The sequence below is a fragment of the Macaca nemestrina genome, chromosome 12, assembly GCF_043159975.1.
Source record: "Macaca nemestrina isolate mMacNem1 chromosome 12, mMacNem.hap1, whole genome shotgun sequence".
In the NCBI taxonomy this organism is placed as follows: Eukaryota; Metazoa; Chordata; class Mammalia; order Primates; family Cercopithecidae; genus Macaca; species Macaca nemestrina.
Window position 1 is genome coordinate 49,394,824 of NC_092136.1, and position 15,526 is coordinate 49,410,349.

Here is a 15,526-nt window from a genome sequence, read left to right on the forward strand (position 1 = left end):
ATACCAGGTATTTGCACATATATCAAATTAATCTTTTGACAACAACTTTTCAAGGAAGATGTGTTGTCCCTAATTTTATAGATGGGTACATGGAGACTCAGAGAGTTAAGTAACTTCTCAAGTTCACAGATGTAGTAAGTGAGATTTAAGTCCTTCCTCTAAACCTTTCCATTATACTGTACTTTTCCTTCTGGCAATCTATCCTCATAAGACTGGTAGCAAGTAGTTTTCCAATTCTAGGCACCATGGATGCAAATAAAGAATTACTTTTGAAGAAATCTAAAAAGCTGGTAGATTAGGCATGATACATGTAAAAGTTTTTCAGGGAACTACTCCATTTTGGGAAATTGCGAGGTGGAAGTGGTGGTTATATGAGAAGAAAGAACAGGACAAGATAAATAACGCAGGATTCTTTCCTATAACTAACACCATAGTTTGGGAAAACCAGAAATTCTGTACCTTGGTAGGTGTGCAAATATGTACTTGGTAAAGAATCCCTTAGGTATGCAAGATAGCGGGTAGTCATACTTGTCTTTTATAATGATAACTCAAACAATTCTGTGCAATGATTCATGGAAACAATTGGATTCTCATGTTCTCCTGGAGTTGTTTATAATTCCAGGAAATACAAGTGAGAAATTTAAAGGACATAGCTATAAGAAAGGGAGGAGGTGGTGGAAGTACAGAGGGAGAAATACAAGATAGCAGCACTGTAGTTATTTGTGAAACCAGACTGTTTGGTGTGTATAAAAAAATGTGGAAATTTGGGTTGGTGGTAAAAACCTTTCTTCAGCTTTTACAGACAATTACAATTTATAAAAATTCATGTCCTCATGTGAGAGACTTTTCTATTTCTTTTCCTCAGAAGTTAGGATATATGTAATGTTATATAGTAGTCATATTTTAAGAGGGTATCTAAATTACTCTGCATTCCCTGAAATCAACTCTAGACGAGTAGTGTGTTAAATACATATTGTTCAATCTCCTCATTTCATTTTCTCTCAAGGCTGCTCTCAACACTGACTTTTGTAGTGAAACAGCTCCAGTTGTATCTGATATAGCTGGTGTGGTTTCTCTGGTCAGAGATGGAAGGTAGAAATTGGATCTCATATTTCTCTGGGCCTTGAAATAAATGGACAGTGACATTCTTATTTTATTTCATAATTGTCTATGTAAGAATATAATTAAATGTTGATCGTTTAGGCTAACCAGAAATAGCATGCTAGGAAAAGCATGGATGGTTAACAACGAACAAATATTTGTTAGAAAATTACTGTGTAAAAACTACAGTGAACCTCCCAGCCTTGTATGTCAGTAGCTTTAACTACTTCCTCAACCAATTTTGTTGTCAAATTGCCCAGGATGAGAGTTAAATGGGTTGGTTAGAGAATTACCTGCTCTATGTTTCTCTCTCCTTTTTAAAGTTATTAACTAGTAATTAAATATCTCAAACTCTAGAAGTAGACAGAAAAGAAAAAGATAGCAAATCCTTTTACTAAGCTCTGATTAAATGAGTATTTCGAATGTCTAACAAGAATATTCAAAATAAAATTCTACAGGAATGGTATAAATTAGTAAAGAATAATTCAGATAATAATGGAAAATAATTAATAATTTATTTAATTTAGATTTCAGACACTTTTAATTCTGATAGCATCTGCCTTGGCATTAGACCAACCTGAGATGAAATTTTGCCTTCTGTATTTACTAGGTATGACCTTAAGTAAGATTTCATTTTTTATTGTTTTAATAAACACTTTTGTGCCTTGGCTTTCTTATCAGTAAACAGGGATAATGACATTATTTAACTTCTAGAGTTGCTCTGAGAACTAAATGAAATAATACATGTAGCAGTGCTCAGCACAGTGCCTGCCTGGTACTTTCTAAGCATCTAGTAAAAATTATCTATGTATCTTTTCAACCATCTCTTCAACATCCATCCATCCATCATCTGTCCATTGGTTCATCCATTTATCCATCTTTTTTTATGTTTCTGGCAACATAAATTGATTATTTTGGGAGGCTTTTTTTTTTGCCAGGGAATATGCAGAACTTTTAAAATATGAGATGAATTTATTGTCCAGGATGTGTGCAAAGAGAAGACACCCCCAGAAAACCAGTTTATTTTAAGTCCTTTTTCATGGCTACTTTTTTCTGGTTGAAGATAATACCCTAAGTTTATTTCTGCCTATTAATTTAATAATATTTAAATAATTGGGAAATATTTACTGAGTGTTTTCTTTGCACAAAACGTTGTGCTAAGTATTGTGGGAATGTAGAGAAAGCTAGGATTTTGTTCTCACCCTTGAGAAGTTTGTAATGTGGTTGAGGTTACTTAGAAAATATAATGATATTATACATTTTAAAAAGATTATGTGAGGTAATATCCATTAAGTGTTGAATGAGTGATATAAAAATATCTAATAAGATCTAATCTCTGAGATCTTATTAGAGATGTTTAGAAGAGGGGTAGATGATAGTTACCTTGAATAAGCTCAGTTGGTTTCCTAACAATAGGAAAGGAAAGTGAGGGAAATAGGGAAAGACAGGAAGAGCAAAGGCTATGAGGCAACAATCAGTGAAGTTTGACTAGTGAAGATAAATTTATAAAGATTGGTTGCATCTGGATGGAAGGCCTCGAGTGCCAGGGTCAGGAGTTTGGACTTTATTTTGTCATTAGTGGGAGAGTCACTGATGTTTTTTGATCAGGAGAGTGGCCTGATGAAGGGAGTAGCAGTAAGATCGATTTGGTGGAGGAGATACTAAAATAGAGAAAGTAGTTTAGGGTCTGTTTTGGCCGGGCACGGTGGCTCAAGCCTGTAATCCCAGCACTTTGGGAGACCGAGACGGGCGGATCACGAGGTCAGGAGATCGAGACCATCCTGGCTGACACGGTGAAACCCCGTCTCTACTAAAAAATACAAAAAACTAGCCGGGCGAGGTGGCGGGCTCCTGTAGTCTCAGCTACTCGGGAGGCTGAGGCAGGAGAATGGCATGAACCCGGGAGGCGGAGCTTGCAGTGAGCTGAGATCCGGCCACTGCACTCCAGCCTGGGCGACAGAGCGAGACTCCGTCTCAAAAAAAAAAAAAAAAAAAAAAAAAAAAAAATAATAATAATAATAAGAGTTTAGATATGAGGTGTGAAAAAGCCCTGTGCTAAGATTATAAGTATGGTAAGAGAAATGAGCATAAGAGCATAAGAAACATTAAGAAATAGCTGACGGAGCTTCATGACGAGCTGGCATTGAGAAGCAAGGATAAACATTAGGAGGTCGATACAGTGTTCATGTTTTGAACCTTGATGATTCTGACAGTGGTACTCTTCTGGGTGTGGATGAATGAGGGGAGGTGTTGAGGAAAATAGTGATGAATCTAGTTTTAAGATGTTTAATGTGAAATTGCAGAGCATATCTTGGTATAAATACTTCACAGTCATTTGAGGACTGTTGGATTTCTGGGAGATGAGAGAGTTTAGTGTTGGGGATATGGATATAATAATCTTAAGATGCTTGATAAAAAGAGTATAGAGAAAGAATAATGTTTAGATTGGCAGTATGAACATGGAGTGGTATTTTCTGTGATTATTCACTTTAATTTAAAACAATAAGCTATTTGCCTATCTCTCCCTCTCTGCCTTTTCCTCCCTCTTTCCCATAGTATTGATTGTCTACGATGTGTTGTGCACTGTGCTGGGCACTGGGGATCCAGCAATGAACCAGATGGATGAGCCCTGTCCTCATGAAATATACAGAATAAACTTGTTTTTTAATTAAACAAAATATTTTAATGAGTTCTCTTTTTTTCCCATTTACCATAAGCTTGTGCTATGCAAGCATTTATCTCCCAGAGTCTGAGAGACATTCTCTGACAAGAAGTTTCCTTTTCTTCCTGTCGTTGATACTTTTTATTTTACTATATTGTAATAAATACTCTGTAGGAGTATAATTTCAGGAATTGATTAAATTACCCATCATCGAAGTTTAGGAAATACTGATTGCAATCCCCTTTGCCTGGGAGATTTTTATTGTGCTGAGCTTATAAGAAGTGTCTCTTGGAAAAAATTGTATTATATTATTTGAAAGTTCTAAGAGCAAGGAAAAAGATGCTTTTCTAAAACTGTCTTATTTCTTACATCCAGACATTTCTGTTAATGATGTGAAGTTTATCTCAACTCAAAATAAAACGTGCAGCTGGAGATTGGACTTCCCTTTTCTTCTGTTTCTTACTATCCTTGTTTTCCTTCTGATTTAGTCACCAATGTTCAACCAATGTCTTCATCTCACTCTTTCCTCTATTCCTTTGTAATAAAATAGAGGAATAGAGAAAGAGGAACACAATGCAAGATTGAGGAATACCAGTTGAGACTGATATCAGATGAAAGCATTTTTCTAAGGAAGGAGATAGTAGATTATCAATGTCTGGATTTGTATTCTAAGATTCAAGCTCAGGAGAGCCTATGCTCTTGATGATCCTCAGTTCATTTCACTGTCACCCTGGTGTAGTTAGTGCCTCCCCCTTTTTTGCTAAACTGGTCCATTTTTGTGCTAAATGATCATAAATGATGTTATTTAGAACAGAATTATCTGTTCTAAAATTGGAATGGAATATTAGGCATATCAGGCATTAGCTGTAGGAAATATTTCAAAATTGAAACAGTTAAAATGGAAATATCAGGCATATCAGGCATTAGCTGTAGGAAATATTGGTAAAATGGTATATCAGGCACATGGTAAAAATAGAATGTCAGGCGTGTCAGGCATTAGGTGTAGAAAATATTTTCTTGCTTGCTTGCTTTCTCTCTTCTTCTTCTTCTTCTTCTTCTTCTTTTTCTTTCTTTCTTTCTTTCTTTCTTTCTTTCTTTCTTTCTTTCTTTCTTTCTTTCTTTCTTTCTTTCTTTCTTTCTTTCTTTCTTCTTTTCTCCTCCTCTTCCTCCTCCTCCTTCTTCTTTTCTTCTTCTTCCTCTTCTTCTTTTTTATTTTTATTTTTTTTGACAGAGCCTTGCTCTGTCACCCAGGCTGGAGTACAGTGGCACGCTCTTGGCTTACTGCAACCTCCACCTCCCAGGTTCAAGCAATTCTCATGCCTCAGCTTCCTGCAGAGCTGGGATTACAGGTGCGCACCACCATGCCTAGCTAATTTTCATATTTTTAGTAGAGACAGGATTTCACCATGTTGGCCAGGCTGGTCTCAAACCCCTGACCTCGCGTGATCCTCCTGCCTTTGCCTCCCAAAGTGCTGGGATTACAGGCATGAGCCATTACACTCGGCCTAGCTGTAGGACATATTGTCTGATAGAAATGACATTATTGATGGAAAAAGCCCCTATATTTAGAGTATTTTGAGAATGATTAGAGATTTTGCTGTATTGGAAGGAATGATGTAAATGTGAATGTCTTAAATCTTGAGTTAGTTATGAAATAAAATCACTTTCCTAAGAGAGCTTTTAAAATGCAGTTTGTTTGGAGCATTATCTATATTAATTATATTCATTTTAATTTGTATCTTAGGAATCTTTGGAGTGTGGGAGAACCATGTCAAATTTTAGTCCTTTAATACTAATTTAGCTTCAGGTTACTGAGATCACTTTGGTAGTCAGTCAATATGGTTACCAAATTTGGATGAGAATTCCAGATGCTGAGTGGCTCAAAAACAGTTGTGGATATGTGTCCTATGCTTTGTTATTTCTCTAAACTTGTGTAGAGACATTAAATCACTTTTGTGAGAAGAATTTTCAACATCAAAAATAAAAGCTACTTTAGAAGACAAAAATGAAGCGTAACTCATTTAGAAAATTAAGACAAAAGCTTTTGAGGTTGGATCTTGCCTGTCCTTTTCATCCTTCAGGAAGATTTCTAGGCTAGAAAGACGTCTCTAAAAACAAAGTTTTTATAATGGAAAATGTGCTGACATACACTTTAATGATATAGTTTCAAATGGCAGTGATATAATTTGTAGGCCTTTGTGCTTGGAAATGTCTGGAAAGTTGTAGTGCTCTTATTAATATTTGTAGTCACTTTTCATGAATTAGTATTTCTTGTTGTTTTTCATTTTTATTTAATTTAAGATGAATAAATCTTATTATTAAATAACATGAAGATTGCATCGCAGCCTTCAGGATTAAAATGCACTCCTTTTTTGGGGAAGCAGATAGATGTGTTTACTCTGTTGCGAGATTTAGATTTGATTTTTTGTTTTCTTCATGGTAATTATGTTTGCACTTTGCTGATCACTAGTTGTGCATTATTACAATGGAAGGTGACAATTTGATTGTCTTCAATTGGAGAAACAAGTAATTTTATATTCACTAAGCTGTCAGGTAACACTAACTCACAGTACTAAGAGCTCCTGGCAATGCAGCTTGGCACCTATATTTAACTGCTTTGATGCTTGTGTAACCTCTGCTGAATCAGAAATACTTTGCTGGCTGGAAATGGTTTTCAGACTTGTACAATGAGGTTTTCATTAAGTAGACAAACTGAAAATGAACTGCAAAGCCATGGTTATTTTTCTCCTCCCCTTCTATCTCCTCCCCTCTTTTTTCCCCTCCCCTTCCCCTCCCTCTCTACTCTCACTCCCTTCCTCCTTCCCTCTTCTTTCTCTTCTTCTTGTCTCTCTGTGAATAGGAACCTGAAATTTATACCTTATTTCATCACATGAAAGAGTGGACTTGGTAGATTGCCTTATTTAGCTAAAGGAGAACCTCAGAGATGAACTTCTTTATATAAATTTGTTCAGTGTTTGTGTGAATTTTTGTATTTTGAAACAATCTATATAGTATCGATATTCATTTTTCTCTTTTTTTTCTGGAAATATTGAAGAGGGAAATTCGAGTTAAGAATGGAAAATATACAGTGACAGTTTCCTACACTTTGTCTCTGAGAAGTTATTGTTCTGGTTTATGATTTTTGTTCATATAATTGGATAAGATATCCTGTACTTGGGCTTCCATATTAATGGGCCAGTTTCAAGCTGACAGAGAGATGTCTGTTTATTCACTTAAAAAATTATAGTTCTCATTTTTTATGAAGAGGAGATTCAAAGTGAACTTACATAAATAAATTCATTCTGCTATTATTTTAGACAGCTTTCTTTCACTCCAGCCACACAGAGGTTTTTCATTGAGCTATAAAGTCATTGTGCTAGATTAACATCCTCTAAGTTAGTGTATATTTATAGTAGCCATTGTTAGGTTTTACTCTTATTATTAAGTCACTGATTTTATTTATAAAATCTGGGCCTGGCTTTCCGAAGCAAAAATTCCAAAATGTTACTGGTAGATAAACTGTGAGAAAACCATACTATTTCTATCAAGCAAAACATATAGATTGATGTTACATGAAGTCAAGTTGTTTTGATGCCAGGAAGAAATCAGATACTCAGGGACACTTAATAATTATAGGTTTTCCATAGGCAGTCAGTCAGCAGGCCAGTCGCTAGGCTGGTTGCCTGTCTCTTCCAGCAGATACTAACCAGTTAGACAGAGGTAGTTACGTGATGTAACATTATCAGGAGAAACAATTCATGAGTCAAAGCATTCCAAGACACATGAGCTCTAGTCCAAAGAACAGTCTTAAGCTACATAAAGTGACAGCAATATTGTCAGCTAAATATAAACTCTAGAAACACAAACTTTGATGACTTAAGAAGAATCTGTTCCAGGTAGTTCTTGTTTTGTAAGAAGCTCAGAGGGCCTTTGAAGACAATTTTGGTGCTTTGCTGTGAAAAATTGGACCCTTAGAAAAGTCAAAATCCATTAATTTAAGCACTTTCTTAGACATACTTCAGGAGCTTCAAATGTATTTCATTTACCTCATCTCCATTGATTTGACAACTAATTCAAATCTGTGAGTTTTCTTCTAATAGGTATTGTCCTCATGTGTTACCATATCTGTTCTGAAAGTGCTGCTACAAACTCTAGAAGCTAGGTTTATAACTTTCTAAGGTAATTCTGAAAACAGTTACCTTCTTTTCACCTGAATTTTCTTAATTACTTGTTAAACACATGGAAGAAAAAGAAAAATCTGGCAGAAGCAGAGGGAAGTTTGGAGGTGGATTGGGGGAGAGTAGGTGGTAGTGTTGTATAAAGTAATACAAATAATTAGTAAGCACCCTCTGACTTTACTGGGATGAATCAAGGAATGTTTTAAAAGGTATGTCTTCATTTTAATATCTAGAATTAAGGTGTACCATGCCACCCTCCCTTCCCCAAGACCCTTGAATGTGGAAATTAGATATATAAGAAGAGGGTTTTAAAATCATTCTTTGCCCTAGGCTGGGTGGACTGGTGTCCTTTGTAGAGGTTCCTGGGTATTGTGCTTTTTGGCAACTAAACATATCTGTTACTCATGTTCCTTAAAATGAGAGGCACTGTGTTATATTTTTGGAAAATTAGTTGTTTATTTCTCAGTATCAGCTCAAGTACAGCATTGTATTAACAGTGAATTATCTGACAGAAATGAGTCTACCAGATAGCCTGGAGCTGAGCTGCAAAAATAAGTGTGAATGTTGGCCTGAAGTTTTAATTTTTTTTAATGAGTAGAACAACTCTTAAAATGTTGCTTTATGTTAAAAACAGGACTTCTTTTGAATAAATGTAACACACCTGGAAAGTGAATGCCATTTGATAATAATCATAAAAATAATGGAAATATTTTCAAAAACCCAGTTAAATGTATTGCTATGATGAATTCAGTGACTCTTTTTGATAATTATATAAGTTTCAAATGATAGTTTTGAAAGATGGATGCTTTTCAAGCTGTAATTTAAAAAATGTAATTTTGAGTGATTATGTCTTATGAGAAAGTTTAAAAGTTTGAAGTTTGTTTAAAAATAATCCTGACTTTAAACATATAAAAATAACTGTGTTTAAAGAATAATGTCAAATCAGAAAAGTTCTAGAAAATATGATATTCTGAGATAGAGGACTTAATGTACATGTATCCAGCATTCTCATCATTTTATAAAGTCTTGGGCCAACTAATTTTGATTTATTGTTGCAGAACAGAAAATAAATTTACTGTCTGAGTAAGTTTGTAATAGCCCAAACATTCAGACTTTGTACTGGTGTTTTGGAGTAGAATAATTATCACCTTTCTAGAGGTGTTCCTACTGACTTCCTAGAGAACATTCTCAGTAAATGGAGGCTTTATCTCCAGCAATCTCATTTCCCAAAGTCCTAAGCCCGAGTTCTTCCCAGTGGCCTGGCATCCTGAGTTCACTTGATTGTTGGGCAGAGACATTTCAAACTCAGGGAACATATGATGGGAATTTAGTTTTATGTGTCCCAAAGATATTTACTTCTCTTTGAAGGTTTTACTTGATAATAGCTATGCCCCAGAAAACCATCTTGTTTAACCAATGTGATAAGTTGACAATGTAGTTTTTCTCTCTGATTATAATGTACTCTGTGTAGTCAATACACTGGTACCATGTGAGTGTAATTTCCTCTTTTATTTTATCTCCAATGCACTGTATTATAAATAAACAGTTAAAAAAAACACCAAACAAATCTGTTGCATCTCCTTTTAAGATTGTACCACTGTAGACACTTGTTCTAGTAAAGTAGAATTGGGCGCATTTGATTGCATTTAAATTTTTCATGCTTCAGCAGTTTGGCTGGGAGCACAGTAAAGAAAAATCCCATGAGCGAGGATAGTTTAGAATAATAGAACTTGATTTTGTGTATTATAGCGGCAACATTTGCGCTGCTTTAGTTAGGGTTGTGTCAGCACTTCCATTATAAACCCCTGTTTTCAGGGGGTATAACTAGGGAGATTTTTTTTTTTAATACAAATTAAAAAAACAATTCATTTGAATGATTTTTAAGTTATAATAGTGCAAAAATAAAACAAAGTATAGTCACATCGAAATTGACCATTCCGCAAGGATTTTGATTTTCTTTTGCTTATTAGTTCTATAAGGCAGCAGCTAAAGTAAGGTGCTGTTTTAATATGTTGGGGTTGAAAATTTTTGCAATGGAAAATTACTGACTGAGCATTAAAATAAATGTAAGCATTCCACGTGACACTTTAAAACACTGAAACGTGGGTATATTTGATTTATGAGTTTCTAAAGGAGAGTAACTGTGGTACAGTGGTTATAGTAAAGGCATTACCAAAAGTCAAGTGTCGTTGAAGCTTTTAGAATACAGTTTGGTTGGTTGAGTAAAATGTTTTAAAGGGGAAAGCTAAAGTAAAGAAATGAATGAGATGTCATCAGGATTATTTAATAAAGTAATTATGCAAAAAATCAGTGAATCAGATCTAATAATCAGCAAATTTAAACTTTAATAAACTCTGCATTAAAAACAATTTGTGCACGTTTTATAGCAAAACTCAAAACCACCACCCAAAACAAAAATCAACAGCAAAACCAAATATAAAAAAAGATGTAAACAAAAAAACCCCAACAATTTTACCAAAAGGAAATACTCAAGGAAATACCTTGCTAGAAACAAAACCCATCTTTTTCTCCACTAGCAATGCATTTAAGAACTATAATAAAGTAAAAACAAGAAATTATATGATTTGGAAAAGTATTTTTGGAACAAAAAATGTTAATTCCTTTGCTAAGGAAAGGGATTTCAAAATTGAGTGTGTTTTTCTTGATTGTTAACCATTGTTGTCCTACCTCCCCTATCTCCTTTTCGTCTAATGATAGTGTGAACTGAGGATGAACACTCAGATTTAATATTGCTTTTATTGGCAGCTTATGTTTTATTTGAAACCTTGATACACATATGTATTTGTAGGTGCAAAATAAAAGACAAATTGTGAGATGTTATAAATAGGTAGCATTCCTGAATGGCCACTGGAGGAATCACAAGAAGACTGTTGATGAATAGAGGTGAAGCCTTTCCTCACTAATTGTATTCAGCGTGTAATTTCTAAACTTCCCTCTGAATTTTGATTTTCAATTAACACTCCCCATTTGAAGATAATTTTCTATTTAATGTAATTGCAGGAAATAATTTATTGGCTGATTAAGACTGAAGACCCAGCCTTCCTTAAGAAAACATTCTAACAAACCATACTTTAAACTCAACTCATAGATTTAGTCTATTTTTACAGCTGCAGTTGTATTTAATTAGGATTGTGCACTATTGTTCACTGGTGAAGTTTATAGTTAAAATTATTCTTAAGAGACTGTTTTCATTTTGAGTTTTGTCATGATTAATTTATACTAAAGCAGCAATCATAGACATTGCTATTGGAAGGAGCCAATTCACTTTATAATAATAAGATGTCTGTTGAGGGAACTAAAGTAACTGATTTTTGGATCATGACTTCCAACTGTATTTAACTATTTTAAAAAGCAGAAGTACATTCATTCTTTTGTTTTTAACATGAATGATTATTGATATTGTCAGTATCTGAAACAGGAAATAACTCTTGTTTGTGGCAAGCTCTTGATAAACTTGCAGAACAGTTATAATTTACCTGGTTTTAATAATAGTAGTTATGGGGCCAGTAAAGTAAGCCATATAGTAATTCTAGAAGCATCCATTGGCTACCAATTTTCATAATCATGTATATGTTTGTTCATTTGTTATTATTGGTATAAATTGGTCAAGAATATATCTGATTTATTGATATAGCACTCTTTAGAACATTTAATTCATTTCCTCTCAAAGAAATTATAGGCATTCTTTTGCATTCCCTTGCCCCCATTTTATTTTCTAGTATCAAATTTAATAGATACATTTTTTGTTATTTGTAGAATGATTATTATAAATTGGTATCAGCATTTTAATATGTTTCAAAGCACTTCAAAAGCCTGTAATACTTTTATTTAGAACTGTGCATAATTAGATTAGCTGATCTTATATTAATTTTTTTCACTGTAGGATACTAAATCTGAGCCCCCTCATTAATTGTGAGAAATTTAGCATTAGCTGTTAAATCCTATGTGAAACATGGGCTGCTACATAAAAACTACTGTTTAAATTGGAATTAACTTAATTATTTTTCTTGCACTTGATATTTCCTTCACTGTAATATTCATGAAAGCATGTGACAGATTTGTAAATTTAACTGTTAATCTCAGATTTCTAGACCCTTTAATCAGTATTTATTTGTCTGCAGAAACAGTACTAGCAAGTTAATGATTTGCTAATTTGAAAAATGCTCATGTGGTTTCCTATGTTAACTGATTTGTGTGTTTTTTTAAAAATGGTATGAAATCAATTAATGTTAAATAGCAATTAAGGTGGAGATTTTATTCCTTTCATTACACAGCAGTTTTAGAGCTAAAGATGTAATAAACTAAAAACGATGTAAAGTTTTAGAAAAAATGCTATATTCCCTCTTCTGTTAAGTTATAAACTTTCAGTGGTTTTATTTTCTAACCATTTTGCCAAGAAATGCATCTTGATAAAATGATATTCTAAACAGTTTGAAATTCTACTTAATAATCATGATTTTCTGATTTTATATGAGGGTACAAAATGGAGACCTTGTCATGCAGAGTGTAGTCGATATTTATTTGTGGGCACATAAATGAATGTTCAGTATTGTATTTGGAGGTTTTAAATATTATGCACAGTAGGCATTTTACTATTTTCATGGTAAATGCTTTGAATCTTTAATGTACTTTCTAATACAAAATAGAGGTATAGCTATTTCAGATACTCAATTCAAATGCTACAAAATTGTCCTAAAACTAATCTAACAGTATCAGCCACTCAATCAATATGTCACTTAAAAGTTAAGTTACAACAATTGACTCATTTTAAAGGTCTTTTAATAAGCTTTAGATGGCACTTAGTAGTGTTAGGCCCAGCCCTAATAATACAAAGTATAAACAAAGAAGTCAGGATCAGATTTGTTTAGGACTTTAATTATGAATTATTTACTCTCCTGATTATATTTTCCTACATATACTTCTTTTGCTCCTACATAAACCATAGGAGAAAGTTGGATATTTGTGCTTTCAAATCATCTTGCAAACTGACTCATTTGCCAGTTCATTCATTCATTTTTTTCCATTGCTAACTATCACCCTAAATACTCTCAAGAAGCTTCTAATCTAGTTAAGAAAACTAGGAGGGAAAATATACGCATACATACCCTGTCCATTATGAAAACTTACTCTGTAAAAAAATCATTAATGGATTGTAGGAGAGAAAATATGCACTAGTTACTGGGAAGAGGTTTGCTGAGTTAAAAGCAAAGAGGGAAAGCAGGACACATAAGCCAAGAGTTCTTTTTCTGGGGTTTAGAGTGGATCACAAATATCTCTAAAGTTAAATAACTTTCCTTTTTTCCTGAACTAGCCCAAATGCAAGGGTTGGTTTACGTTTTGTTATTGATAGCCATTTTTAATCCATTCTGTTTTCCTTCTTCTGCAGAAGAATGTCTTCCAAGCAAGCCACCTCTCCATTTGCCTGTGCAGCTGATGGAGAGGATGCGATAACCCAGGATTTAACCTCAAGGGAAAAGGAAGAAGTCAGCGATCAACATGTGGCCTCCCATCTGCCTCTACACCCCATAATGCACAACAAACCTCACTCTGAGGAGCTACCAACACTTGTCAATACCATTCAACAAGATGCTGACTGGGACAGCGTTCTGTCATCTCAGCAAAGAATGGTGAGCTTTTAAAATCTGACCACTGCCACTAAATGTATTCCTTAGTATGTCCTCGTTATAAATAGATATTTTAGGGAAATAGATGACCTTAGAGTTATTTTTGTTTAGATCATGAAACAACTACCAGGTACATATTACTAAGATACTAATAACTCAAAAAACTTGAAAAATGGTTTGTGATTTAGTGTATATACATTTATTATTAGGTCAGTGTGCCAAGAATATATTTTATTGATTGATTTTTGTGTGGGGGATTGGTTATCTTATTCTATGAATCCATGAATTAAAGGTGGTTAACTTGGTAATATCACAAAATAGATATGATCAAATAAAGTATGGCTATGTATTAATATTGAAACATTTAAGCAAATACAACTGCGTGAATGAGATCATATGTTGAATATACCTTCAATGAGAAAATGCAGGTATTTATCATTTTTAATGGTCATTCTTGATTTATAATAAAGCTTTTCTCACTTATGTGCCTATATATTAATTTCAAAAGGGCATGCAAACCTCCTGAGAATCATTCAATGAGACTACAGGAGTTTTCTCAAAAAGTAGAAACAACATCAAATACATGCAGTATATTTAGCCAGCTTTCCTATGTTAAATTCCATCCCTAATCATCAAAACAGAAACCATAGCCAGTGACATTAATTATCTAGTTCAAAGCAAAAATATTCAATTTTTTTAGCATCTAGAAGAGATTAAAATCTTAATATATTTTATTAGATTAGAAGTTTTAAACCCCATTTTGCATTTCTTAATTTTTGGCTAACTAAAATTAAGTTAATGAAAATTATTTTAAGTGGGCACTGAGAAAATTTTTATTTCTTAACAAAGATAAGGTAATATTTCCAATACATTTACTACTAATAACACATATTTAGATTCTTATTCAATGCTTAATGTCTCAGAGACTTAATTCAATAATTTATGAAGGCAGACATTTTTCTTTTTCAGATGATTTTGCAGACACAGCCAGTGCTCTGGAGCAGTAGGTAAGAAGCAGAGGATTGAAAGATAGTTTCTAGACTAATTTTAGTTTTGAAAGGGATCAAAATTGTACAATTAGATCCACTGGAAGATTAGTTTTCTTGAGTAGGAAGAAGGTAATAAAGCAAGTCTATTTTTATGATTGAACTTAAGTTGTTCATTTTAACACCTCCAAGGTGAAATAGATATCCAGTCACTGCCACTTGCTTATTGTCAAGATAATGGAGCGATGTTTCATTTTTATTTCAACAAATATTTATTGAGTACCATCTATGTGCCAAGCATTCTTATTAGGTGCTGACTATATAGTGGTGAACAAAGCAGACATGATTCATTCCTTCATGGAGTTTATAGTCTAGGAGAGGGAATAGAAATTAGATAAATATATACACAAATATATAATTAAAATATGATGTTTGCTATGTATGAGGAGAAAGAACAGAATGCTATGTGAGAACATAATGAGGCAAACCTAATTTAGAATAGATGGTTAGGAATGCCCTCACTGAGCCAAGGATGGTAAGAACTAACCAGTTAGAGTGGAACAAAGAGTAAAACTGCAGAGGGAACAGCATGTATGAAGTATTTGAAGTGAGAAAGTTACTGCTTAAGAACAGAAAGTAAAAGATGGCCTTCATTGCTGGAGAGTTACGATGAAGGATGCAATATAACGTAAGATATAGTTGGAGAGATTGGTAGGGGCTATATCAAACAGGACCTTGGAGATAACATTATGGATGTGAGATTTGATCTAAGTTCAATGGAAAACGTTTGAAGCATTCAAAAACATTTCAAACAGATAAATTCTGGCTGTGATATAATGAATGGATGGGAGAGAGACAACAGTGAAAGAAGGAGGACCCACTGGGAGTCTATTTCAGAAGTCTAGGTGAGAGATGAATGGCTTGAATTAGTGTAAAGGAAGAGTGGCTAGAGAG

At 33.9% G+C, this 15,526-nt stretch overlaps 1 protein-coding gene across 37 annotated transcripts in view; it reads left to right on the forward strand.

The window, feature by feature from the left end:
- LOC105486943 (SRY-box transcription factor 6) overlaps positions 1–15,526 on the forward strand; it is an 806,217-nt gene that overhangs the window by 400,502 nt on the left and 390,189 nt on the right. For 36 of the 37 annotated variants that reach the window (XM_024794517.2, XM_071075039.1, XM_071075037.1 and 33 more), the window contains one exon: positions 13,349–13,589. In XM_024794517.2, the coding sequence (XP_024650285.2) occupies positions 13,353–13,589 (237 nt within the window). In that variant the 5' untranslated portion in view covers positions 13,349–13,352. Of the gene's footprint in view, positions 1–13,348; positions 13,590–14,435; positions 14,594–15,526 lie in introns of those variants that run through there. The other variant, XM_024794540.2, reaches the window with a different exon arrangement.